Source organism: Venturia canescens, chromosome 6 (assembly GCF_019457755.1).
Source record: "Venturia canescens isolate UGA chromosome 6, ASM1945775v1, whole genome shotgun sequence".
In the NCBI taxonomy this organism is placed as follows: domain Eukaryota; kingdom Metazoa; phylum Arthropoda; class Insecta; order Hymenoptera; family Ichneumonidae; genus Venturia; species Venturia canescens.
The window spans coordinates 8,975,802-9,002,031 of NC_057426.1; the positions used below are offsets into that span (position 1 = coordinate 8,975,802).

Genomic DNA, 26,230 nt, shown 5'->3' on the forward strand with positions numbered 1-26,230 from the left:
AAAATGTTGTTGAATAAATATATTATTAATTTTAAACCAATTCACATGGGTGTTTGGTTTGTTGGCGTTTTACCCTTTATAACCTAAAAACTACATCTATATATAGCTCCAGCACTCCCGAATTCATGTTCAATTTTGATACAATCTTTTTACATTAGTATAGAATGGTGGAACAGAATAAATAAAAAGAACAGCAAAGAATAATTGTTGCAATAATCATTTTTTTTATTCATTGAATCATAATGCATAAAATTGTATATTAGAATAGCATATAGAAATATTCGTCTGCAAGATGACAACAGAAGGTTAGAAAAATTGAATAAAAGAATCAATCTCACACACATTAGATTATTCAATAATTGAATCATTATACAATAATTGAAAATTCCTGATTGTTCAGTAGATAAATTGGAAAACGAACAAGCCACGCATTTGAAAACTCAATTCGTTGGCCTTGATGGAGAAGCAGGAGAAACAAGGTGTTTACTTTGCGATGTGAAATTCATTTTGCCTACTTGCGAAAAACAATTTCTCTCACACTTATTCGAAACTCATCGTCTCGTCATTGGCGATGTTTGGAAAATTGCTAGCCTTCGAAGGTATCTAATGACTATCCTGTTGTTACTTTTTGTTTATGAATTTGAATTGCAAACAATTTTTTTCCAATTATAATAATTACAAAATATTTTCAGTTATGTTCACTATTGGGGTGTAAAGTTTAGGGAAGCCCCAATAACAACCTATTGCACAACACTTTTAATGGATTGTACTCCTGATGGAAAATCAAGCAAGAATGAAGTTTATTATCTACTGTCCGATTGCATTAGTGAGGACAAAACTTTGCGAGACGAATTGCATAGAACACGATTGGTAACAATTTCTTCCGAGAGAAAAATCAAGTAGAAAAAAGAATCTGAAATATCAAAGATGCTGTTGAAGAATATTTCATAGTAAAAGCTGCAAAATATAACAAGATTTCAAAGGGTTTGGGAAACACAGCTTTTGTTAAAGAAAGTCAAATAGTATGGAAAGATTTAACAGAAAAATTTCAAGATAATTGAATATGTTTTGTTTTTCTTGTTTTCCAGGATTTGGTCCTATCGAAACAGGCCTTTGAAAGAACGGACACAGCTTTCAAACGTGGTTGTATATTCTGTAGAATGGAAATTTCAGGTTTGCGCTCAGATTATTTGAAGCATCTATCCCAAAAGCACAATGTTCAATTGGGAAAACCAGAAAATCTGGTTTTCGTTGATGAACTCTTCGATAGAATTCACAATAGTATCGAAAGGTGGGTTTTCTATTAGAGACTGCATTGCAGGCAAAACTGAACACCGTAGTTATTCACTTTTCATTTTATCAAGTGCAGTTTAACGTGCATCTATTGTGAAAGGATATTCAAAGATCGCAACGTTTTGAAAGAGCACATGCGGAAGAAGCTACATAAACGTGTCAATCCGAGTAACAAAAGTTATGACAAATATTACATTACGAATTATTTGGAGCAAGGCAGCGATTGGCGCCAGAAACAGGTGAGGAAATGACAATCTCTTTCTATTTTCATCACCAATTTTATTTTTCTTTTATCATTTCAAAATAATTTCATTAATTATAATTCCATTATTTGTAGGCTGACGAGACAAATGATGGAAGTGATAACGAGGAAGAGGACAGCTCATGGGGTGACTGGGACGGTGACAACGTTTCCATAACTTGTTTAATTTGTCCAAATTCCGATGAAGATTTTACGAAAATACTTGAACACATGAGAAATGATCACAACTTCGATTTTTCAATGTTCACGAAAGACATGAATTTTTACGAAAAGGTAAAGAGCAGAAAATCGAGATTGAATAAAATGGATTCGTTGATTCTGTATAAAATGTATGTAATTATGAAATTACGTAGGTGAAAGTCGTGAATTATGTAAGGCGTCAGATTTATGAAAAGAAATGTATTTATTGTGAGGAAGAAACGGAAAATCTGACTGCACATATGCGCGAAAGAGAGCATGAAAAATTGCCTTCGTCCGGAGTATGGAATCGACCAGAATTTTATTTTCCGATGTACGAGACTGATTCGTTTCTCTATAATCTCGACTCGACCAGTGACAGTGAAGAGGAGATCTCGGGAAATTTGACGAAACAAATGTGAGTCGTCCAATACAAATTTTATTTTTTCCTGGAGCTTGCTTGAAGCACACGTGTTTCTAATCTATATTTGTTTTCATTTCAGAAAAGAAGTATTGTAAACGCATCGGAAAATGTTCATAAATGAAAAGAATAATTGACCAAAATGACAAATTGTTAAATATTTATATCGTTATACATAAATTTATCACCATTTACAAAAATCACGAAATAAGGAATTAAGCTGTTATTTAATTTTTTCAACGACATCATTAACCTTCAAAATCGAGTAAAATTTCGTGATACATCATGAAGTCCTTCGATTGGGCTGAGGCATTCAAAAAGCAAAAAAATACTAATATTCTCACGACAATAAAAATTAAGGGTCTTTTGACCTCGGAGGCTTTTCAAAAAGCGCGATTGTGTGCTGAAAAATTGCACGGACATTTGCCACACAAATTTGCCAAACCTCAAATTCATGGGATGCTTCAAGTCGCGTGGTGTGATCGAATCGAACAAATTCGAAGGGTAATCAAATTGAAAGAGAATGATTGTACCAAAATTTACCAAATACGTGGAACTTCGATACTTGTTTATTATTGTCTAACAAACAGTAAAAAAAATCTTTTATTTCCAGTGTTTCGGAGGTGAAACTTGGAACATAGAACGGCCAGTGATCGTTTTCATTGATAACAAACTAATTGGCGATGACGTTAAATTTTTGCGGCACATCGGCAAAACTTACGCTTTCAATCTTCCGATCGATACGGAATATTATGAAAATCTCATCGTGCAAGAATACGAGAAATTTATGAAAAGATTGGGGGTATGAATCCAGAATCTTTCAGTCAAAAATTTAAAGATTTTTATCATTTACAAGTACCCATCTATTTTTTTCATGTTCCAATGAAACCTCCACAAATGTGTTGAAATTAACGGAACGTTAGCGAAAGTACGTTTATTTCACATTTACGACCGACGAAACAGTGATCGGATCATTTTTAATTATGGTAAACAATCAAAAATTCATTCGACATCCATAACGTTCGAATACCAAATAAAAATCATTGAAAAAAAAAAACAAGTTGTATACAGATTTAGTGCCAAAGACATGCGAACATTTCTTGAAACTTTCTACTGGATTCAGAAGCAAAAATGCTTGGGGAACGATACTTTGTTACAAAAACACCAAAGTCCGTCGTATTGTAAAGGACGGATGGATTCAAATTGGCGGTAACTCAAAGTCCTCGCCGTAGAAAACTTTCATCTTCATTTCATTGTTCTTGAACGAAAAAATACTGAAAAACATTTCAATTTCAGACGTTTTAGAATCGAATGACGATCTTGACGAGACTGTGCTGAATGAAATAACGATAAATGATGAATCTTATTGCATCCCTCACGATCGTAGAGGCGTTATATCGTTGGCAAATGATGGAAAGCAGAGCAGAGATCAATTCGTTGTTTCGTTGAAAGCCAACGAATGGATGAATTCTTATTACGTTGCTTTCGGGTATTTTCAACTCGATTGCTCATTTTTTGTTTATAATTTCTTACACTTTTAACGCAGTAACATTTTTACTGAGCTTTCGGTTGCTCATCACCGCATCAAAAACTGTAAGAAATTACCCCGAGCTCAGCGATCCCTGAATCATAAAAAAAAACTCTGCCGAATGACAATTAAATTTCTAGACAACTGATCGATGGTGCACAAACTTTGAGTAAAATTGAAAATTTACCGACATTTTACGAAGCTCCGATGGTAGAAACAGTGATATCAGAGTGCGGCGAATACTCGTTTGACGGAGAAAAAGAAACGGCAGAGGAGCTCAAAGAGGTTACTATATTATTTTTCGATCGAAAAATAAATTTTTATTTGATTATATCATTTTTTACACTTCATTCATGTTTAAATAAAAAATATTTTAGGAGTGTGAAAATTATGAGGACACAAACTCGCTCGATGAAAAAAGCGATCGTTTAACAGACGTCATCGACACTCGTGACGTCGCGTCCTTGATCATGTTTGAACGTTATGAACAAGGATTATATTCGCTTACGACTGATAATTCACCGGATTTGCAAAATGATTGAAAGAATCAGAAATTTTTGTCTAATTCATTTAATGACATCTACTTATTTCAAGCTTGACAGCTATTTTTTACCCTGTCAAACAACTATTCCGATAAATAAACAATAAATAAAAATACTATAAAATAACTGTAACAAAAAATCCTTCCGAATATCAGGGATCATTGCTGATTTGCATATTATTTTTCTATTCGAGACTTTCGTTTTGTGTTTCTTCAAAAAATTAATAACCGAAAAATATTTTTATTTTTTATAAAACAAAATTTCTAAGAAAACTTTGTTTTTGTCCTGCGGAGTATTGATATTTGTATTTTCTATGATTTTTTCGAGGTAAATAAACCTCGTGTACGAAATTTCGAGACCGGTCGATTTGTCGACGACGACGAAGCTTCTTCTGCCTTCTTTTTCTCATGGAGCGCCGCATATAACGCGTTTGCATCGGTTTTGTTGCTTATTATCGCCGCCAATTCATCCTGTCGAATTTACATGAAATTGCATATGAAATAATCAATTTTTATTACCTGGACTTGGTGAAAAAACGAAATGATTTTCATTGCTTATTTCACCTTAGTCATTTTGACGAGCCCATCGAGTGAAACTCCTTTGTTCAAAATAGCACGTAAGTTTTTCGAATGTACTCCCGGAAGTTTGGAAACGAGATTTTGTATGTTTGGATTGTATTTTTCGACCATTACTCTTTTGTCATCTACATCGTCGTCCAAGCCAATTTGAGCTGCTACTTGAGAATCTGGTTGGGCTCTGCCTTGCTACAATAGAAAAAAAAAAAATATTCGTAGGATTTCTTACAAATTCAAAAGTTTCTACGCAGCAAGTGAAAAATATAAAACTCGACTTACTTTCAATTCCTCGAAGAGTTGAGCAGTAGCTTGGGGGCTGGGAGACCAGATGAGCTTCAATTTCGGAAAGTGCATTGTGAGCAATTGCAGTTTAGCCGTGATATCGGAGCTTTTCATGTCTTTACTAACGTAATAATTGCCTTGGAGGCAGAATGATTTATTTTGATCGAATTCGATGAGAAGCATCGGTTTGGTATAATATCGAGTCATCGAGACGGCCTGATTGTACAATCTCCCCGAATTCAGAGACATTATAAGATCGGAGATACTTTTGCGTTCGACACAGATCTCCGGTGATAGAATATAATCGCCGACGATGATGGTAACAGGTTCGATTTCGATTCCACGTTTGTGCAAAAGAGCGGGCAATTCACTCCTGAATTCACGAATGTCGACGATAACTTTGTTCGCCACATTCTCCGCACTCCCTTCCAATCCACCTTTCCGAGAGTTTCCTTCACTTTCAATGGATGGTCCATGCGTCAGAGCTTCCGATTTGCCGTCTTGATCACTCGGAATCACCATCGTCTTAAAAATTCATATTTTTCGATCGTATTCATACGAAAATTGTGGAACATAAATCCAGAAAACTAAATTAATAAATTTGGATCGAATAAAACGAAAATTCGTGTTGCAAGCTTGAACCAAAAAGCGAAAAAAGGACAAGAAAAAATGCTCTTTTACCGCCTTCGTTTTGATCAGCTTTTCAAAAGCTTCTTTTTCTCGTCGCAACGACGTCAGATAACCTTGCTCCTCAACCGAACCGCCGTAAACCAAAAAATATATTTTCAAATTTATCGACGGATTGTTGTTTTGATAAACCTCCAATTGTCTTATTGCCGAAACGTCGGCGCCGTACATTACGACATAGGATGGTACCACTTCGCTGAGTGTTCTTTGAAGCGCCATTGGGTCACCCGATCTCTTGAGCGAATGAATAAGAACCACTGGCTCCGTTGTTTCGAGAATCGTTGTATCGTCTCCTGCTACCTAGATAAACAACAAAGCAGTCAATTCAAACTTCAAGGTTTATTTCTGAAAATTTTCATGTTGAAAAAACAAATCATACTTGCGAACATTCTTCAAAAGCGTTGAAGCTCTTATCATTTTCGTCAACATTTTCAACCGGTTTTTGCGAATACGTGAGGACGTAGCTTTCGTGATTTTCTATAATTTCTTCTTCCACCGGAGGCGATGGTTCGGACTTGCTTTCAGTTTCCTTTTGATTACTGATGATAAAAAATGAATTCCTCAGTTTTTTCTACAATTCGTATTTTCGTTTTGCTAGTAGATTCTATGATCAGATGCATGAAAATGAAATTATGGTGTTTAGAAAATGATGTAAAGAGACCTGGATTTTTTAATCGAAGTGTGTTTCAATTTTCTCATAGCCTCGTAAAGCAAAAATCCGCCGGCTCCCATAACTAAATAATTTTTCAGCTGATAACACGTGTTTCCATCGGAAACGAGAATGAGAATTTTCTTTTCGTTTTCCTTGAGTTCTTTCGATTTGTTCATTTCGGTCCGAATCTCAGCGAGGATTTCCGATAGAGCCGACCATTTTGGGCTGGCTTCTGGTTTTAATTCTGGAATAAAAAAATTTATTCAATCGATAATAATTATTTGTAGTATTTCATTTCTATAGTCATTTATCTGACGAACCATCTTTGACGTTGTAAATACGGCTCTTCGCGTGACGGAAAAGATCGTCAACTACGTCGAGAACGAGCCAACCAGTGTTTTTCATTGCATAATCCATGCTCCTCAATTGATTTAGCATCACGTAAAAAGACACGCAATCCTCGTATATCAAACGGCTGTAAATAATGAACGTTCTAAAATAGTTATTCGTAAAGAGTGACAAAATCCTCATTTTTCTTCTATTTCAAGAACAAATTTAATAAACAAAGATAAAAAAGTACTGACGTTAACAAAGCGCCCATGTACTTGAGATCGGCAACCAACTGTTTCGTCGCACCGCTCAGTTGGTGCCAAATAGGATCGAGTTGAGTCTGCAGTTGCTTGTGAAATTTCTTCGAAATAGCATTTTCGACGTTCAATTCATCGAGATCGAGCTACAAAAAAAACCAGGAGAAATGAAAAATCTCAGCATAACGTTGTGCGAATAATTTCCTTCTTCAAATAAAGTAGAAACTCACGTATTTGTTAAGACTCTTCAATTCCTTCACAATTACGTTCATCACATCCAACAAACAAGTTTGAACGTTCAACATTTTTTGCGTCAGTTTCACGTGTAGCTCGATAACTTCAGGCTGTAATTTTGTTTTTCATTTATCCTCAGTTTCCGCAAGTATTACATTTTTCAACAGAAAATTAGTCGAATTTACCTTATTCTTTGACAGACTGTTATTGACGATGGAGTGATAACGTGGCCAAAGGTAGAGATTCTTAACAAACAAAGCTTTCATGACTCGCTCGACTTGAGCAAATCCAACGGTGAAAGCCAGTGCTGAATTTGTAAAAGCTTTAATGAAACCAGTCTGTAAAGGGTTAAGATAAAACATACAGTAAATAATTAATTGGAAGACTATGGTAATGAGAACAAATGAGAAAATGTCATTGGAATGTGAATTACCCTGTTAGCTTGCCTATACAAACGAAGTGCAAATGCCTCTTGGTAAGAATTTAGGATGCCCTGAGCACGATAAACGAGTATGCCGGTGACTAGGTCCAAAGGAACACGTTTTTTCAACAAATCGACGACTAGGATTCGTCCGGATATGAATAGAACTCCACCGTCCAAGTAGGTCAGTTCACTAGATGAAATTAATGAAACCAAGAGAATAAATCGTACGTTATAACGAGGAAAAAGTTAGTGGCAATGTGATTTGTAGAGAAAAAGAAATTTCGTTCACCGTTCGTTCGACGTAATTTGGGCGGAAATGATTTTTGGCATTGTAGTTACACCCATTGTTGATAACTGGTTGACAAAATATTCCTCGTCCCGGTCAGTGGTGCCAAGAACCAGGACCAAATTTCCAGGATCCAAATAGACTTTGAGGATATTTGCGAAAACAGTTTCGAGGCCAAGTCCTCTGTAGGGAAGGAATAACAATTTTTACATAGCCGAACTTGATGCAGTGACAAAAAATTGTATTCATTTTTTTCCAGTGCGAAAACCCACTTTGCAACAATCATCAATCCGTCCTCTTGAAGGGCCTCCAGGAACATTTGATTCTCGTATTCCAACATTTTGACCCCTCAGCTTCTCCTCTAGATCGTTTCAGAATAAAACTTGAAAGAATTGTTCTAGCAGGGTCCACAGGAATGTGAGCACGATTGACTTTTTCACACCCTACAAAAAAAATCGATTTTCCAATAACGAACCATTCAATTTATTAGAATGTAATTCATGTTTGTCATAAAACTTCATAGTTTGCCTTTGAATTTGGAGTTTCCTCAAAACTGTTGGGTGGATTTTGCTCATCAAAGAACTCTTGTTCAGCCAAAGTTACGTGGTAAACCAAGAGATTGTAGCGGCTCGTTTCATGAGCAGGGTGGCCATAAACGCCAATGCTCACCGGTCTTTTGAAACTAAGAAAAATTCCTCAATTCAACTCAACGATAGAAAGGTTTTAATGAGCAAGTTTTTTATGTCATCTGAAAGAAACATCTACGTTTACCTCTGTGGTATGAAAACTATGTCTTCGCCACAAGTTATTGATTGGAGACAATAATGTTCTGGGTCGTAGGATGGTTTGTTTGTTGTTTGCGATACATACAAATCGGCGTCTCCTGTTCTATTGGAATAAAGGAATCAATATTTTGTTCACCGCCATGATTTATTAATGATTTTTCTTTGAACAATTTTTCATTTTCTTCTCTCTCTTGCAATGGAATTGTTGAAAATTACTTACTGAGATTTCAAGCTTATTTTGATGATACCCTCGTACATGAGGCTGTAATATTTGTAAGAACCAGCAGACACTTCGTCATGGACATAGTGCAACAGTAGCTCGTCTGCAGCAAAAACACAGAACGTACCGCCCTGCGAACCACAAACTCATTATTGTTCCCCAGAATAAAATAATTTAACAATAGGAGAAATGGAGGAGGAATGATCCCTGTAACTTTGTAAGCAAATCAAACGAAAGTCATGTTTTACTTAATTAAACAGGCAAAAACCGTTCTCTGGTATATTTATTTCTCAGTAGTTCACTTTTCTTTTTGTGATTGAAACATCCAGTTTTACTGTTTAACGAAACTGTTTTAAAACGCACTAAATATGACCACGCTCAATGGAAAATGATGAAAACGTTTACTTTTTTATTCTCAAATTGATATTTTCAATAATCATCACATATATTTGCTTTATTTCTCGTTCAAATGATTTGAATTGATTATCTTGCACCCAACAGAAACGTTCAAACACATAACCTAAAAAACATTAAAAATATAAAAAACTCATGTGAGCCTATAAATAAATGAACATAAAACTTCATTTTTACTCAACCGAAATTACATTTTGTGCATAGTATCAAAAAATGAGGAATTCTGTGAATTAGTTTATTTAAAAATTATTTCAATCCTACCAGAAATAAAACAACGAGCAGTTCCTTCATAGCAAGACTTCGTCTCGTATTCACTTCATCAGAACGATTATTTCATAAATCGAGCGACACACAGAAATCAATGAGAAAAATTATGAGGATTTCCAATTACTTGTTTATCTATTCTAATTGTAATGACATTGTTGTATGCTCGAAAAAATAATAGGTTTTCTCAGTTTATCCTATGATTATTACGTGTAGCGTCTTCTAATCAAGAATTGAATAGTGATTCGAAAACTCGCGCTTCCTGCTGCCGCTGCAAACTCAGTCTTTCTGCGGCACCCCGGTAGAGTCTCTGCAATCACCGAGAAAAAAACACGACGTTTGGACGTTTGGAGCAATTATCGCGTGAAATTCGTTTTCAGATAGGAATCGAAGTTCAAGCATTACATGAATTTCATAAATTTCTCGAAAAACCAACAAAACGAAGAGCTTTCCGAACATGTTATTTTTTACGAAACAATTATAAAAAATCAAAGGAAAACCGAAGAAGCAGATGAACGAAAGAGGATTGAAAAAACGTTTTTTCACGATACTCATCATCGTGATCGAATCACTTCGAAAATGAAAGTATTCGTAAAAAGATATAAAAAATATTGATGAATAAATGAAAAAACCTCGAAAAAATTAGATGAAGATCGCGATTAAATGCACGATTAAAAAATAAACGTTTTGTTTTCCTTGAACAAAAGCTTTTCGGGTGAATGATCCCAATAAATGTCGTTCATCCTCACGAGTTTGTGGAGGACAAAAACGCTCAATAAAAGCTACGCTTGATTAGCCTCGTAATAAATCAACGTGCACATTGGAACGATTCGCGCGATCGTATGATCTTTGGATTCCTTTTCCGTTTGGTGCAATCATTGTGAATTATCTTATCACGTAAATGAGCCTGCAACATTTTAAATCCATGACAGGTGTACTAATCATGACAAAAAATCAAGTGAATGAAGGTAAGAAAAAGGGAATCGACTGTTCGGGCGGTGCAGTCGTTCGGTTGCTTCCGAGAATTTCGAGCGTTTAGAAAATCCGTAAACATACAAAGTATTCGAGTGTTGAAGACCGAGATTATTCGGGATATTTACGGTCATGGCAAAATACGAATTCAGCGAAGTTCTCGTCGTCGACGACGACAAAGAAAAATCCGAAATAATAAAATCGATCGTCGAGGAGAAGGATCAGGAAAACGCTTTTTACATTCTGGACGTTGGTTGGGTCGTGCGAAAACACTGTGACTGGATCAATAAGATGCCGCGAGTTGTTCCCTACTTCGGTGCGCACCCAAATTCGTTCCATTTCAGCAATAATACCGAATAATCGTTCATTCCAAACTTTCGAAAATCACTGTTAAGCTGCTCTCATTGTCATTGAATTTGATTCAGTATTTTTTATTTCTACTCCGTTCACCACGAAATAACTGGACAAAATTGTGTCGAGTCACGACTCCGCCTCGAAAGAGCTTTTTCCTGAAATTCCCCCTCTCTCTGCCAAACCATGTTCATGCAATACCGGGAAGGAACGTGGCTCCAAACGCTTCGAAGAATTACAAAAAATCATAATAATCAATAGCAAAAGGAATTAGAGCCAGCAGATGCTAACATTCGACTTTAAAATCGTAACTCGATTGAGCGTCAGAAAAGATTGTGAAAATCAGTGATTGCGTGAAAATAAATGTCAACGGAGCCGATGAATAACCACAAAATTGGGCTTCATCCCGCGATCAACACTAAGAAAATAATTCAGTTGAACTCGCGATCGATCAGCTCACTCAAACGGCGAGTCAAATTCGTCGAACGTCATATTGACAGCTACACTAAATATTTAGTGCTCGATAACGCACAATTTGTTTATGCAATTAAAAAATAAATAATTCATATTTTTTCGACGCGTTGAGCTACAGAGTTCCAAGAGGTCGCGATCGACAGGGGAAAAAAAATAAAAAATACCTAAACTTGAAATATCCTCTGAACTAATGTAATTATTTTATTATTAATACAAAAAGAAAGAAATCTTGAAATTTTTTTAAGTTGGAAACGCGATGGCTCGTGCGAAGAGCCTCTGGAAGTGAACTCGCTTTGGCCAGTTGAAATTTCTCATTTTTGACGTTTAATCACTTTAATCGGGCTTGTTGAGTTGCCAGATTTTGTTCGCCCAAGAAGGGCAAAAATAGGACAATCTAATTCGATTTTTTTCCACCAAATTGGGAGTCTAGAAAGCCCCAAACAGACCCGGTTCGGAATTTTTTTAGTCTCTTTGCCGCGCCAGGGTTGACCCGGCACCAGAATCCATTGAATTCATTCGAAACGTACCTTCGTTGAGTGCAATAAAAAAACGACTCGCGCGAACGGTTTTCTGCTGAGAAAGCAAAACATCCCATTGAACGCTTACCTTTTATTTTTTCTCAGTGAATTGAGAGCGTCGGAACGAAAATTCTAATTTTATTTCGCGGCGGAATCCCGATTCGCGACAATTATGACCGCGTCGTTCGTTCACCTCGAATAATAAGTTTCGGTATTTACAGCCATCAAATGTAATCCCGATGCAACCGTGATAAAAACGTTGGCGGCTCTCGACGGCTGTTTCGATTGCGCGTCTCAGGTACGAATGAGTTTATTTTCGATAAACCGCGACAATCGGCTCCATAAATTGATCTTTTCGGAATTTATCTGACAAGCCTAAGTTCCGATTTAGCGCTGGGACTCGAAAAGCCGAAAAAAAGTGTTGAAACAATTCCAAAAATCTTCGTGTCAGGAGCGACCAAAAGTTGCTTTCAAGCGATCAAAAGCAGGCCTCAGAGTTTCGTTTATTTCGCAGCGAGAGATCGAGCAGGTGATTTCGGCCGGTGTGCCAGGGGAGCGCATCATTTTCGCGAACCCAGCGAAGCTGGTGTCGCACATAAAGTACGCGAAGAAATGCGGCGTCGATAAAATGACGGTTGACAGCGTGCAGGAGATGGAGAAAATAAAGAGTGTTTTTCCGAGCGCGAAGTAAAGTTTCCCTCAACTTTTTCACTCCACATTTATATTATTTGAACCTTCCCAAGATTTTATACTCTCATTCCGCCCTCGATTCTCAACCTTCAGGCTCCTCATTCGCATCCGCAACGACGGCTACTGCGACAAGCAGTCCATGACCTCGCTCGGGGAGAAATTCGGCTGCGACCCGAAAGCGGAAGCCGCCGATCTTGTTAAATCGATGAGAGAGATGGGCTTGACGTTGCACGGATTTAGCTTCCATGCCGGAAGCCCTTGTCCGGACACCAAGGCCTTTGGCGACGGTATTAAAATCTGCAGGGGACTCATCGACTTTGCGAAAACGATGGGCTTCCAGGACGTCCGGTTGATCGACGTGGGCGGGGGATTTCTCGGTCTCACCGACCAGCAGCTCGACGAGGTCAATATTTAACTGGCACGCTCTTCTTTACGATCTTTTATCGATCGGCTTTTATTTGTCAATTTCATTTTATCGAGTCCCATTTTTATTGACGTTTAAGGTAGTTCGTCCACCAAGTGTTTGAATACGAAGAAAAGTTTCCGCACATAGAAATGAAGGCTTCTTACGAAGCTTATCGAAACGTACACGGTTACAAAGAAGGTCAAAGGTTTAACGAAATTAGGGTAGTTGTGTCGAATCACGGCTCCACCTCAAAAGGGTCAACATTTTTTTAATCATTTCCTAACACTGGTACACTGTTAAAAAAAAAATCTTTTTCCAAGTAATTCAAATTATTTGAGGGAAATTCATTGGCTACTAAAATATTTTCATTTGGGTTGGATAAAAAAATATTTTACGTCCAATAAATCATTTTTTTGGCAGTTATTGATTAGTCGTTATAATAAAGGTTCTTGAAACTAAATACCGTTATTTAAATTAAATACAGAATTATTGCTGCCAATAGCAAATAATAAATTTTCGTGGTAAATAAATAATATTTTTGGTGGCAATATTTTATTTTGATGACATACATGAAAATTACTCATGAGAAATATGCAATATTTTCCATTGGAAACACGCAACGTACTTGAAACAAGTAATTGACTTTTATTGCAGCAATCCCAGCAATCACATTACTCTTCGGTATAAAAATAAAAAAACTTTAATCGAAAAAATTTGTATTCCAGGAAGAAGAAAGAAATTACTTTCTAAATTAAGATTGTACATTTTTTTCATTTCGAACAAAACATACTTTGGCTGCAAAAATTCGAAAGCTCTGTCGAAATTTTTATTTAGTCAACCGAATTAAATTGACGCATTGTTTGTAGTGAACGTGCAATCTCGTCTATTAACGGTCCATTATTTTTAAGAAATTTATATTTGTTTTCATAAAAGCATTAAATTTATGTCAAAAACATATTTACTTGGAAACAATAATGAATTACTGGATAATATACAAGTAATTCATTTATTTGCATTAAAAAAAAGTTACTTGTTTGAAAAAAAATTTTTTAACAGTGTAGATGGTAACCCATGCGATATTAAGGAGGCGCATGACTTTTAACCCCTTAAAGGTGGAGCCATGATTCGACACAATTACCGATATTAGTAATGGGCACTCGCGTAGAACCTCGCATTTCCTGCTTATTTCGGAATTTTCTTTCTCCTTCGTCTTCTTCCGTCTTCTTATTAATACTTTTTATTTCTTCATCCGTTTCCCGCGTGTTTTCTCTTCGCGCTCTCTCTAATGCGATTTTTAGCATAAAAAACTACAGTATTTTCGCCAGGGTTCAGTCTTCGATGGGTCTTCGATTAAGGGGGGTGGATCGCGACGACACGATGTTGGCATGCCGAAGCATGTTAAAAATACAAAGACTTTCAAAATTATGAGGATTTCATAAAATTTGGTAAATGTATTCTTTCAAAATTTTTTCAAAATTCAAGATTTTTCTACCACACATCTCCCGAGTAATTGAGCACTAAAATTGAATTTGTGTACTCGATGCCAAAGAACGTTATCGCCAAATTTTATAAAATTCCGATTATTTTTATTTGGTGATCCACCCTCCTTAATTAATCGCTTGTAATTTCATTCGCCAAAAGATAAGTTGAAAAGATTGATTTACAATTTGGAACGAATAACTCTGCCATTAATTTAAAGTGATTGCATAATTTTTCTCCATTTTTCTTAATTTAAATCCTTTTATTGTTATTTACAGCGTTTATCAATTTTTCCATAACTAAATTTATCTTCTCAATAAATTTGGTAAACCTTCGTTTCATTTTGATCCAACGGAAGGTTGATTGTCAAAATTGAAGGACACGCCTATATTCTCAGTGAAAACGATTGTAAAACGATAGTTCGTAATATTTTCGGGAGTACCGAATTTGCCAATGTTGAGTCCGGTCCCCGCTGATATTTCGATGCATTAGCTCATCGATTTTTCGTCACGTTTTTCCCGAATGGACACCACGCGCAGGCTGCAGCTTCGGTGAACGAGGCGTTGACAGAGCTCGATCCTGCGATCGGCGTTATCAGCGAGCCCGGCAGGTATTACGTCGAAGGTGCGTTCACACTCGCTGCGTTATTGCACAGTAGGAAAGAGATCGTGGAGGGGACCGAAGTGAAGCAAGTTTATTACGTCAACGACGGTTGCTACGGCTCCTTCATCGAGGAGTTGTTGCACCTTAAAGCGAGGGTGCCAACGTCTCTGTACGAAAAGGTCAGGCGACTGGATAAAGAATAACGAGCGCAAACGAGTCGTTTCAAGTTCCTTCGAAACGCTCGATCGTTGACACGCTTCGCGGCTTTTCAGGAGGCTCAAAACGCCCAGAAATTCATTTCGACTATCTGGGGCCCCACTTGCGACTCGCACGACTGCATCGTCAAGGACGTATTGCTGCCGAAGTTCTCCATCGGCGATTGGATGCTCTGGGACCGGATGGGAGCTTACACGATATCTTTGGCTTGTCCTTTCAACGGAATGCCCGTCGCTGACGTTTACCCCTTCATCAGGAAGAGTGACATGTCAGTTTGTGGATTACCTCGACCGAGCCTCGAATCGAAAGCCATTTCACCACGATACTTATGCGATCCTTTGTATTTTCGGTTTCAGGACATTCTTTAAAAACGCTCTCGAAAAAACGCGCCGAAATGGACACGATTGAAATGACTTTTCTCCTTTTCTCGCCGTTCTCGCGTCCATTTATTCCTCCCTCGCGTCCTCCAACTCCCCGATGAACAATAAATCTCATGATCGATCCACGAGAAGTGGGAATTTCTTGTTTCACAGTTCCCTCACGTTTCGGGACCGTTTCCGGTCCCTCCCCGCAGCATCTACCGTGATCTCCGTCCTTAAAGTCGCGATAAACACGCGAATCTTTGGCTACTATCGAAACATCGATTCTGGGTGAACAAAAAATAAGTAGGGAGACCCGGAGTACGAGGAGACGAATAAAAGTAATCGAAAAATCGAATAAAGTTACCGGAAACGTCGTCGAAGAACAACGTTTCCGGTTTACATAAGTGACAACAAATCTGTACTTTATTTTTGAAGAATCTCATTGCAATAATGCGAGTCGTTGAGAGAGGAATTACGAAAAGAGTTCAAGGATGTGGGGAGGCCATGAAATTTTTTTTACCTCAAACGCTGATGTTTGTTTTATTGAATTGACATTTTGTTTTTTTTTTTTTTTTTTTTTTTACAATCGATGCTGAACATTTTTAAAGATAACATTTTGACGTCGATAAGATGCCGGAATTCGCGAATATCTGTGATCCAATCAGTCGAGCGGAAAGCCTTCGGAGTCTTGGTTTTGTTATCCGAAGCGGTGACGCTTTAACGAGAGTTTTCTCGAGGCCCCGGTGACTCGATGTTTTCCAACAAAATGGGAAAAATGTGGATCGCGGAGAACGGCGTTTTCTCGAGGAGCGTCGAAAAAGATTGATCAGTTGAAATAAAATGATTCGACTTTGATGAAGGAGCTACGAAGAAGGTGACGATTGGAATAAAGTTTGTGTTGTGTTGTTTTGTAACGGTGCGTTTATTCTCGTACATCCGGAGGTCGAAATTTTCAATAAAATGTCCATTAACGTTGATGAAAAACGGGCGTTACTCGACTCGAGATTGGCCCGCGTCTCCGCACGAGGTTGCCGCTCCGAGCTCGCGGGCTCTGGCCGTACGGCGACCTGCCGTTTGTCGAGAAGTAATACGATCCTCGGCTGCAACAAAGTGGGCGCATGAGCTTCGGGGGAAAATGACGCGGAACGGTCGTCGCGAGGCGGGCTCTACTCACGCGTGAACCGGCGTCGCGTAGCCGACGAGAACCCGATCGTTCGAATCGCATTTGCCCAACAGCAAGTCCGCGAAGGAACCGCACCGGACGGCCACGAAAGCTCCCTCGTTCACGACGCTTTCCGCGTAGTACTGCCAGGACCTCCAGTGACTGCACAAATCTGAATAGCGAAAGAAATGCCCGAGCTTTCCTGTGGCCGCGGCGGGGATAATCGGCGCGAGGTTTTAGTGCCGTCGAAAAAAGCGAAAAAAGTGACGAACGTGACAACACCGAAGTACGCATAGTAATTTTGACGCCGAAAGCAGTTGCTCTCAAATTTATCTACGTACACGGGGAAAACGGATTTGTTTTGTATAGCGAGGAACGTATTATTTTTCAAGAATTTTATAAGTATTTAGGCACCGATTACAAACAGCATAGTATTTTTTGAATTTTCCAATTTTTCATCTCTTCGCAATAATACAAACAGCTTTATGTGCATAGCAAAAAGTGATGCACGCGTTAGAACTATATTTCGTTTTGTTTTCGAGCGTTATTTATCATGTCAGACTAGCACTTATACTGATGAGTGGAAATGTATTGTAAATCACAAATATTGACTGTCAGCATAGTTAATTCTACGATAAATACACGAATAGACCGAATACGTGTGACATTTTACCATAGATATCGTTTTTTTTCAGGGTTGCCCGAGGATACTTTACAATATAAACATTTGAAATGACTGAAAAGATTTTTTACCATGCTTATAGAGGAAAACGCTCTTAAGATCATGGATCAGTCGAGTAACCTCACCTCGAATTTTCGAAATGAAAATTCTCCGCTGTCGCTTGACTAATCAAAAAAAGGCTCTGTCAGCGGACGCGGAAAGATGGCAAAAATACGCTGACAGGGGCTTTTTTTATTGATCGAACCGTGTCGAACATATTCAATTTCGAAAATTGCAGCTATCTCTCTCGCACTCACGGTGGCGAGATAACCATTGCTCCATCACCTTAAGTCTTTTGAATAAAAGGGATGAGTATTGGTCTCTTCATTATGGTGGATGGAAAAATTGCTATAGCTGCTCTTCGAATTAATATGCTGCAACCCAGTTATATACTGTCCCCGAGATATTCTTAGCAGTACTTTCCTCTAGAATTTTCGGCCTCGTTTTCTCCGTGTACGGCAGGCAAAATTTAGGTCTGCGACATTCTTACGTCGAACGATGCATCGACGTCTGAATGCGTCACTCGTGTCTTTGGCGAAGTATTTAAAATTGGTCAATCGGACTGGACAAATTGGTGAAATGTTGAAAATTTTAGTACCGTTGAGTCGCACCGTCCGAAAAGAAGTAAATTTTCTTTCCGACAAAGATTTACTTGACAAAGTCCGCTTATGGTCGAAGCGATTGCTTGAAATTTTACTACGCGCCACTGTTTAATTCGCAACGCCTCATATCATTGGTCGACGCATGCATTTTGACATGTTATTGTGGAAAATTCAATGCGGTAAAAAGGAAAATACGAAACTATGCAATTTTTCGTATAGCACAGAGAAACGATTGCCATCTTACCTCCTAAATTTTCTTCAAATCATTTCATTATTTACTACGTTTTTTATAAAAATTCGCTCGGTGCTAATTTTTGACATAAACGCGTTATTTACTATGAACTGTGCTAATGGTTCTCCAAACTTTTGCATTATTTGACACACTCTGTAGCGATTATTATTGTAATATCGATGTGCTCCGAAAACATAGTAATTTTTGCTATAAAAGTGTCTCTCCGTCAACTTTTTCAAATTCTCGGACGAAAGCTGAAGCGGAGACTCACCTGCGCCGGACAAGGGTGAGCCGAGGACCGGACAACCGGGCTGAGGCCTCGCCCCGCCGTTGGCGAAAAAGTCGACGGTCCCGGTCGCCGTCGAGGCCCCGTAGACGCCCGCGTCGGTGTGAACGATGTCCACGAACCTCGCGCTCTTCGCGTCGATGTGCTCGGCTCCGCGGTGGTAAAAACCAGGCTTCGCCGGGTCCAATCCTCGCGGGGAAAAAGGCGGATTTCAATCACGTCTCAATGGAGCGAGACTCGGGGATTCCTCGTAAAAATATTTACCGGTTATCCTGGGGATCGCGTTAGCGCTGAATTTTCCCACGAAACCTGCAATCTGCGCGCCCAGAGAGTGCCCGACCAGGTGGAAAGCCTCGAGGTCCAGGCCCAGCCGCACGAGATCGTCGAAACTCGCTGTCAACACTTTCGCGATCTCGCGCACCCTGCTCGCGGCGAGCGACGCGTAATTTTCAAAGGCCAAGTCGCTCCAATCGAGAACCACCGCGTTGTCGGTGCCCCGCTCGAGATGCGCTGAAATAATGAGCCCCGCGATTCGGACATGCAAACTCGCTTCGCAGTCGTTACGCAAATTTCTCGGGAAACGCGATCGCGACTCGAGAGCTGCTGCGCGAAGTTTTTCATATTCTCCCGAAGCCCCGTCGATCGATGAGGCTAAATTTCTATCAAAAGCGACCAAGACTTTGGAAATTTGAAATTCGACGATAAAAATTTACGAAAAGTCACTTAAATTCAGCCCTCGTCGAGTGATTCTTCCGCACGCGCTTCTTTTTCTCCCTACAAAATCAACTTTTTTACCTCCGACGACCGTTCGAACGCTCTCGTTCGAGGGATGCTCCCGGTATCCGTGCACGTACAAAACTACGGGTTTCCCGGGGTCGATGTACCGAAACAGCACTTCCGGCTCCCGCACCGGGACGTCCGAAATCTCGGCAGAGTCGATCGAAGCCCTGGGAACGGGGTCGAGTTTCATTGAAAACAGATTCAAAGTTGGCAAGTTCGTTCCGCATTGCGTGGTGCATTGTTTCATCTTTTTTACCCTGAATAAACTTTGAATCGCATCTTCGACTGGAGCGCCTCCCGATTCGTCGCTGCTCGTTTGCCTGACAAAAGAGTAAAAGCTATTAAGAAGGAGAAGGAAGAACGAAGGGCGGAGCGAATCGAGTCACTTTTGAGCTACCTGAAAAAAACCAGAACACTTTTTCGTCGCACGTTACCGGGCAGAAGAAAAAAATCGCACAAACGATTACAAAACCCGAAAAACTCGCCGGCATTTCAGTTATTTTAAAAAAGCCAATTGTAAGTCGAAAAGTTAGCACTTTTGGGCGATCCTTGGCCCTCGAAATGAGTAATTTTTTTAAAATTCGATTATTTCGTTGTTGCGTCAATGAACACCCCGACGCGTGACGACTGATTCGAGAATATTACGAGCGTCATATATACTACACACACGGGGGCCCCCCAGCCGGGGACTCGGCACTGAGGGGAAGGGGATGCCGAAAATGTGGGAAGCGAGGAAATTCCGGATCGAGAGAAACGTCAGATTAAACCGTTTCGGAGACGAGCAACAAAAATCGAGGGTTCCGTGACATTGGATCACGCGACAAAATATCACGGACAAAATATCACAGCGACAAAATATCACACGACAAAAAAAACACACGAGGCAAACGTTGCGCTCCTTGGCTGGGCTACTCCGGGGATTTTTTCCTTAAAATTCCGCCCATTGACTTTTCAAGAATTTTCTTTTTTCTTTGTTCAATTTAAAAAAATAAAAGAAAAAAATTCTTGAAAAGTAAATTGGTGGGTCTCCCCGGCGCTTCAAAATCCCCGGAGTAGCCCAGCCAAGGAGCGCAACGTTTGCCATCCACGTTGCTAAGGACCAATGGTGGTTTTGAGAACGGTCCTCAAAACAACCAGTATATACGAAAAAAAGTCCTCAAAACAACCATTACGCGAATCTATATAAACACAAACCACACACACAAACACGAGCACACATAAATACAAACACACATATAAACACAAACCCTGTGTATCAGGGATTATCCCCACTCTCGCGTACCTACGTTACCGTTATCCATAGTCTTAAACACACCACTCACATGTATACACAGTGTCGAACACATCAATCGATTTGAAAAATTCGTGCCTGGCTTCGATGAATGTTCATTGTAATATTTTGTAGTGTGATATTTTATCGTAGTGATATTTAATCACGGGGATACTTTGTCGTGTGATATTTTGTCATGTGATATTATGTCGTGTCACCAAATCGAGGGGGTAACGACGCCACGAAATTGTGGGCTGTGCATCGACGATCGTGTGCGAGAATGAAAACTTAACGAATCACTCACGCACTCGATTTACGAGACTCGGAGATTACGCAATGGAAAAAAAAAACGATTTTAGTAATTACTCCTGTCATGAGTCACCTTAACGTGGTTTATCGAGGCATATTTCGCGTTGACTTTTACGTCGTCATATAATTTAGCATTCTGTAAAGTTTCATATTTTTCTGTCCATTAATATACTATTTGCTGCTAAACTTCCTTAGCTTCCTTAAATTTGAGACTCCGACTGTAAAGTATTTATTTTTAATGATAATATCTAAGTTTTGTTTGACATTCCAATAACGAACGCCAGCGCGCAAGTGTAAACGAAAATTGTTTGTTTCGAGGTTTCTTCACGTGCGCACTTCGTTTCCGGTATGCGCTCGCGAATCCTGGCCGTACGGAGGCTTGTCGTTGGTCGTTAAGTAAAACGAGCCCGCGCTGCAACAGAGAGACATTCGTTGAGGAAATATTAGGAAAACAAGAAGCCCTGACACGTGACTGTAAACATTTGAGATGAGAGCTCGAGGTAAGAAAATCAGGGTCAACGATCGAAAAATTCCACTCACGCCCCAGTCGGTGCCGCGTAACCCATGTAAACAGGCCGATTCGAAGCGCATTTTCCTAGTAAGTATTTGCTGTGGAAACTGCACTGGTATGCCGGGAAGGCTCGCTCGTTCAAAACACTCTCGGCGTAGTAGCGCCAGGACCTTTGGTGACTGCAAGAGTCTGTTCAGGAAAAGGCATTGGAGCAAAACTTTCGAACGAATTCTCGCCTCGCCTAATTACGCAGAAGTGGGGCTCCACCCCGAAACGGGTCCGAATAATTTTTCATTAATTCAGGACTGCGCGCTGAGAAAATATTGTTGATTCGATAGCAATGTTTTCGCTGAGAATGAATCTGCAGTTTTATGTGAAACTTTTTATTCGTTTAATCATGCCTGACCTTGCGATGATCATGTATTTCATTGGCAATCCGCAATGCCACGTTTCCGTGGTCCAATGACTTTTTTTCTCAGTGCACTATGGCCTGGGAACATGTGTCTTACGGTGGCGATGATAGTGAGAATTTTTATGAATTCGAGATTAATGGAATTCCAAAGAAAATGTCGAATCAGATCTATGCAGCTCGAAGACACTTTTGATTTGTGAGCGATCGTTCGGTGGATCTGGAACATTTTCCTATTTCGTCTTCCAATTTTTTGACCTCTCCTTCGTGTTTTTTTCAGATTCGAAAAGAAAACAATTGATCGTGAAAATGTTGCAAAAAATGTTGTTGCTATTATCTTGTTGTTATTGGGGGAAGCCCCGTCAAGGGGGGAGCCCCACTTCTGCATAATTACCGATCAAAGTTGGAGGGAAATTTTGATTGGAAAGCAGGAGAATTTTGAGAATTCGATGAATTTTAAACGTGCCTAGAAATTTTCCTGAATTGAGCACAATCCCAAGTTCGAATATCCCCAGAAAGAGGACTGAACTATTTTTTGACTTTGGTTGTCTCAAATAAATAGACCTCGAACGAATCCCAAGTAAGCGAAGGTGACGAAGGTCACTCGAGTTTCTTCCCATTGAAAAGATCTCGAAAGAATGTTTGTTTGAACTTAAAAAGCGAGGAAAATTTGACTGTTTCTCTAATTTCCCAAAATTCGATTGAACTTTTTTCCATCCGAATGGGACTCGGCGTCGCTGCGCGAAGAACCGGAACAAAACATTACCTTCGTCCGAGGAGGGCACGGCGAGGAGGCTGCACCCGGGTTGGGGTCTCTTCCCACCATTGGGGAAAAAATCGACGGTACCGGTCGGTGACGCGACTCCATAAACGCCGCCGTCCGTGTGGATGATGTCCACGAGCTCGGCGCTGTTGGCGTCGATGTGCTCGGCCCCAAGATGGTAGAATCCTGGATACGCGGGGTCCAATCCTCCAATGAGAAAAGTCGGTTTTATAAAAAGTGAGGAAAAAGCAATTTCGGGGTGCTCGTGCCGAGGACTGAACTTGAAAGCTCAACAATCCACGATTCCTTAAGGAAAACATGGTCGGTTGACGCTCACCGGTGATCCTGGGGATCGAGTATTTGCTGAATTTTCCCAAAAAGCCAACGAGTTGTGCCCCCAGAGAGTGACCGACCAAGTGAATCGTTTTGCGATCGCATCCCAGCTGCACGAGTCGATCGACGCTTCGGGCCAGGACTTTGGCGACGTCGCGTACCCTGGTGGCCGCGAGCGTTATGTAATTTTCCGAAGCAATCTCGCTCCAATCGAGAACAATAATATTATCGGTGGCTCGCTCGAGATAAGCTGAAATAATGAGCGACGTATTTGAACATGCGAGCTCGTTTCGTGTCTCCGTGGCCTTCCAAACCTTCTGCGAACACTCGTGCAAAGAAGTCTTGGGATTACAGTCACACGAGGAAGCTTCAGGCTCTCACGAAACGCTTTTTCAAGGTGACTTCACCAGAAAATGTCCTCCGATTTGGACGATTTCTCAGCAGCGAATAATGAGAAGATTCCAGAATAATTTCTTATTCGTTTCGTTAAGGGCACATTAGAAAGTCAAAAAAAACGATTGCTTTCGGAGTACACAAACATTTTTTTAATACGAGAAATACTAATTTGTGCATGATTCCTGCGCAAAGTCTGTCGAATTTTTTCAGCTGTGTACAATGCGGAGATCGTATTTATTGTCTGAAACAAAAATTCCAAGTTTTTTTCCATTTTCATACATTTTCCTTCCATACGAAGCTATAAAAATCCAAAAAAATTGCGAAATTCTATATTTACAGCATGTTGAAGTGATATTATTTTTTTTATAATAAAATATATTTTAAATAATTATGAAAATGTAAAAATAATTTGGAGTTTTTGTTCCAGACAATAATTACGATCTCCGCATTGTATAAAGAGTTGAGAAACTCGGACAATCAGACTTGGTGCATAAACCATATACAAATGAGTATTTCTCCCATTAAAAAATGTTTTTGTACTCTTGAAATATCCTCGAAACTGTACCGAAAAGTTCGCTGTACCGAGTTATTTCCTTCTACCCAAAAACATTCCCGAAAACTAAATAAATGAAACGGAAATGAAATAACATTACCTGCAACAATCGTTCGGATATTTTCGCCCTTCGGACTGTCGCGGAAACCGTGCATGTAGAAAACCACCGGTTTGTCCGAGTCGATATTGTCGTACAGAGTCTGCGAGTCTTGCACAGGAACGTCCAGAATCTTAGCTTCCTTTATCGAGGCTCTAAAAATGAATGAATTTTCGCTCACGAATGACGTCGATTTCTTCTAGGAATGAGCTTATTAAATTATTTTATTCTTAACCGAATGCTCCGGGAGCCACGATCGAGCCCAGTGAGTAAAAACGTTGCAACGTTTTCGAGGCGTTTTCACATTATTAAAAACGTCACTTTTGACGCAATTTATATTTTTCTTCGTCAAGGATAATGAACTTTTTGTTATTCATGGCTTTACCCTTTGTAAACTTTCCAACGAATCTTCGAGGCGATGGACTTAGGATCATTATCAGTTGATGACTTCGCTGCAAAGATAAAAGTCGTTTGAAAAACAAAGCTTCGTACGATCGAGCTCGCGGGAGAAAGAACCTCTCAAGGCTCTTCCCAATCTTCGTGTATATTTTCAGTGCCGACGAAATCGAATCGTTCCGATTCCTGAACATTTTCGCGCACAATTTCGTATCAACTTTTTGAGAATTGTTTAAAAAACGAACGATTTGCAAAGCTCGCTTCGAAATTGGACTGCTTCGTTGTGAAGAAAACTTGGAAAATTCCTTTTTCAGTATACCTAAAGCGATCGGCAATAATCCTTCTTGGCAGACCGCTGAACTGGCGAAGAAAATCGTGCACAAAGTGAGACAGCCCGCGAGATTCGATACCATCGTTAGAGATTCTTCACACTTTTAATTAAAATCACGAAACAACAACGTGCCACTTCGTAAATTTTTTTGATCGCCAGCCAGTCGAAGCTGCGTTTCTTTTCACTTTATTTTTAATCAAACGGAAACAATTTTTCAACGATTTTCGGCCATTTTAGTTTCACACTCGAACTTTAAATTTCGTTTTTTCTTTCCGAATAGCCAGTTGGAGAACTCGAGGAACTATTCAATGGCGTGTGATGCTATTAGCAACTGCCTGCGGCGTTAAGATCGATTGGAGAATATTATGAACAATTTATACACATGGGAGGCAGCGCCCCTCCAGACGCGGAGCGTACGTGGCTTCCGAGGGAAGGAGTTGGGACGAGAGACGAGAAAAATCGTCACGAGATTTCCATTAAACTGGTAATTTACAATAACGCATTAAAAAAACAATAAATCTTTACCCACCCGAACGAGGAAAGCATCGAAGCCTACGTGACTAAAATAATTCTGGCTCACCGCGCGGATTATCATAAATAAACGAAAATAAATGAAACTGAAATCATTTTCGCAATATTTGTTCAACGATACGCTGCGACCCGATGCGCACTCGCTCGCCTTCCATTCAATTCCCATTTTTAAAGGTAGAAAATTCGGTTTTTCAGTTGAAAATCTGTGAATCTTCGCTTTTGGAAACATCATTCGTAATGAGACGAACGATGATTTTACTGACTCGGTGGCTTGTCGAGTCTCTCCCCGAAGCGACGACTCCCACCGGCGTCGTTCGAACGAACGCAAAAATCGCTATGCTCAACCACAGCACATTTGTCGTGGAAAATGCCGAATTTCTGAAGCGAATAAACATTCAGATCCATAACGCAATCGTGACAGATGAACAAAGAACAATTTCAATAATTAAACAATCATGAAAGATCATGTTTTTCAGTGAACATCCACGACGATATCTCTCCGATGATTTAATCACTTTTTAATCAATTGCGAAATCTTCGATTCACCGATGAAAAATACTGCAGCACTTGAAAACTGATATCGTTGACGATTCGCGAAAATCCAATGAATCTTTACATTTAACCTGCAGTTATTTTAATGTTATAACTTCTGTCGCTATTCCTTCCAATCATCCAATATTTATTCACACAACATTCATCCGAAACTTGGTCTCCGAATTCGCGTTAAGTGACGAGCTCTATTTTGACGAATTCACTGATCTTGTGCTCGTAGGCCTGAAACTTTTCGTTTCGCTCGAACGTTCAATGTCTAATGTTTGTCAATATTATTCGACGTCGAGTTCCG

The 26,230-nt window shown here is 39.5% G+C and overlaps 5 protein-coding genes across 7 annotated transcripts; 3 read left to right on the top strand and 2 right to left on the bottom strand.

Moving 5' to 3' along the window:
* Positions 1-67: 67 nt before the first annotated feature.
* On the top strand, positions 68-2,368 carry LOC122412578 (zinc finger protein 277). Of its 2 annotated transcripts, none has more exons than XM_043422229.1 (8): positions 68-305; positions 401-599; positions 693-870; positions 1,089-1,291; positions 1,370-1,532; positions 1,631-1,828; positions 1,909-2,150; positions 2,236-2,368. In XM_043422229.1, exons 1-8 carry the CDS (start codon positions 293-295, stop codon positions 2,249-2,251), a joined length of 1,212 nt encoding a protein of 403 aa, XP_043278164.1. In that variant the 5' UTR covers positions 68-292; the 3' UTR covers positions 2,252-2,368. The 2 variants fall into 2 exon arrangements, with proteins under 2 accessions (XP_043278164.1, XP_043278166.1); XM_043422231.1 differs by having other exon boundaries at positions 404-599.
* Positions 2,369-2,438: 70 nt separating this feature from the next.
* LOC122412579 (probable inactive peptidyl-prolyl cis-trans isomerase-like 6) lies at positions 2,439-4,349 on the top strand. The gene is made up of 7 exons (XM_043422232.1): positions 2,439-2,657; positions 2,767-2,955; positions 3,077-3,139; positions 3,215-3,362; positions 3,450-3,642; positions 3,822-3,966; positions 4,059-4,349. Exons 1-7 carry the CDS (start codon positions 2,439-2,441, stop codon positions 4,221-4,223), a joined length of 1,122 nt encoding a protein of 373 aa, XP_043278167.1. The 3' UTR covers positions 4,224-4,349.
* A 151-nt stretch (positions 4,350-4,500) lies between these two features.
* On the bottom strand, positions 4,501-8,612 carry mei-9 (DNA repair endonuclease XPF mei-9). The gene is made up of 14 exons (XM_043422216.1): positions 8,479-8,612; positions 8,223-8,393; positions 7,954-8,133; positions 7,674-7,854; positions 7,426-7,578; positions 7,237-7,350; positions 7,004-7,152; positions 6,740-6,894; positions 6,429-6,663; positions 6,147-6,306; positions 5,762-6,067; positions 5,078-5,605; positions 4,787-4,987; positions 4,501-4,693 (listed from the first exon to the last, which is right to left on the bottom strand). Exons 2-14 carry the CDS (start codon positions 8,288-8,290, stop codon positions 4,535-4,537), a joined length of 2,589 nt encoding a protein of 862 aa, XP_043278151.1. The 5' UTR covers positions 8,291-8,393; positions 8,479-8,612; the 3' UTR covers positions 4,501-4,534.
* A 2,023-nt stretch (positions 8,613-10,635) lies between these two features.
* LOC122412577 (ornithine decarboxylase 2-like) lies at positions 10,636-17,363 on the top strand. Its single transcript, XM_043422228.1, has 7 exons — positions 10,636-10,921; positions 12,170-12,246; positions 12,463-12,635; positions 12,732-13,041; positions 15,063-15,305; positions 15,399-15,610; positions 15,699-17,363. The coding sequence occupies exons 1-7, from the start codon at positions 10,738-10,740 to the stop codon at positions 15,748-15,750; spliced, it is 1,251 nt and encodes a 416-aa protein (XP_043278163.1). The 5' UTR covers positions 10,636-10,737; the 3' UTR covers positions 15,751-17,363.
* Positions 16,647-25,198, bottom strand: LOC122412573 (lipoprotein lipase-like). Of its 2 annotated transcripts, none has more exons than XM_043422223.1 (11): positions 24,844-25,198; positions 24,514-24,580; positions 24,132-24,283; positions 23,087-23,332; positions 22,753-22,956; positions 19,744-19,807; positions 19,503-19,654; positions 18,972-19,217; positions 18,693-18,896; positions 16,879-17,038; positions 16,647-16,804 (listed from the first exon to the last, which is right to left on the bottom strand). In XM_043422223.1, the coding sequence occupies exons 1-11, from the start codon at positions 24,935-24,937 to the stop codon at positions 16,672-16,674; spliced, it is 1,722 nt and encodes a 573-aa protein (XP_043278158.1). In that variant the 5' UTR covers positions 24,938-25,198; the 3' UTR covers positions 16,647-16,671. The 2 variants fall into 2 exon arrangements, with proteins under 2 accessions (XP_043278158.1, XP_043278157.1); XM_043422222.1 differs by having other exon boundaries at positions 16,879-17,068.
* Positions 25,199-26,230: the final 1,032 nt, after the last annotated feature.

Coding starts and splice junctions, on each gene's coding strand:
- LOC122412578 (XM_043422229.1), top strand. Junction 1,292..1,369: donor ATTCACAATAGTATCGAAAG/GTGGGTTTTCTA, acceptor TATCAAGTGCAG/TTTAACGTGCATCTATTGTG. Junction 1,829..1,908: donor ACATGAATTTTTACGAAAAG/GTAAAGAGCAGA, acceptor GAAATTACGTAG/GTGAAAGTCGTGAATTATGT.
- LOC122412579 (XM_043422232.1), top strand. CDS start 2,439: ATGAAGTCCTTCGATTGGGCTGAGGCATTCAAAAAGCAAAAAAATACT. Junction 2,658..2,766: donor GAATCGAACAAATTCGAAGG/GTAATCAAATTG, acceptor TTTTATTTCCAG/TGTTTCGGAGGTGAAACTTG. Junction 3,967..4,058: donor CGGCAGAGGAGCTCAAAGAG/GTTACTATATTA, acceptor AAAATATTTTAG/GAGTGTGAAAATTATGAGGA.
- mei-9 (XM_043422216.1), bottom strand. CDS start 8,290: ATGTTGGAATACGAGAATCAAATGTTCCTGGAGGCCCTTCAAGAGGAC. Junction 7,579..7,673: donor TGTATAGGCAAGCTAACAGG/GTAATTCACATT, acceptor AACCCTTTACAG/ACTGGTTTCATTAAAGCTTT. Junction 6,895..7,003: donor TACATGGGCGCTTTGTTAAC/GTCAGTACTTTT, acceptor CATTATTTACAG/CCGTTTGATATACGAGGATT.
- LOC122412577 (XM_043422228.1), top strand. CDS start 10,738: ATGGCAAAATACGAATTCAGCGAAGTTCTCGTCGTCGACGACGACAAA. Junction 10,922..12,169: donor GCGAGTTGTTCCCTACTTCG/GTGCGCACCCAA, acceptor CGGTATTTACAG/CCATCAAATGTAATCCCGAT. Junction 15,611..15,698: donor TTCATCAGGAAGAGTGACAT/GTCAGTTTGTGG, acceptor TTTCGGTTTCAG/GACATTCTTTAAAAACGCTC.
- LOC122412573 (XM_043422222.1), bottom strand. CDS start 24,937: ATGGTATCGAATCTCGCGGGCTGTCTCACTTTGTGCACGATTTTCTTC. Junction 19,655..19,743: donor CGATTCAAAGTTTATTCAGG/GTAAAAAAGATG, acceptor CCCCGTTCCCAG/GGCTTCGATCGACTCTGCCG. Junction 16,805..16,878: donor TACGCGACGCCGGTTCACGC/GTGAGTAGAGCC, acceptor ACTTTGTTGCAG/CCGAGGATCGTATTACTTCT.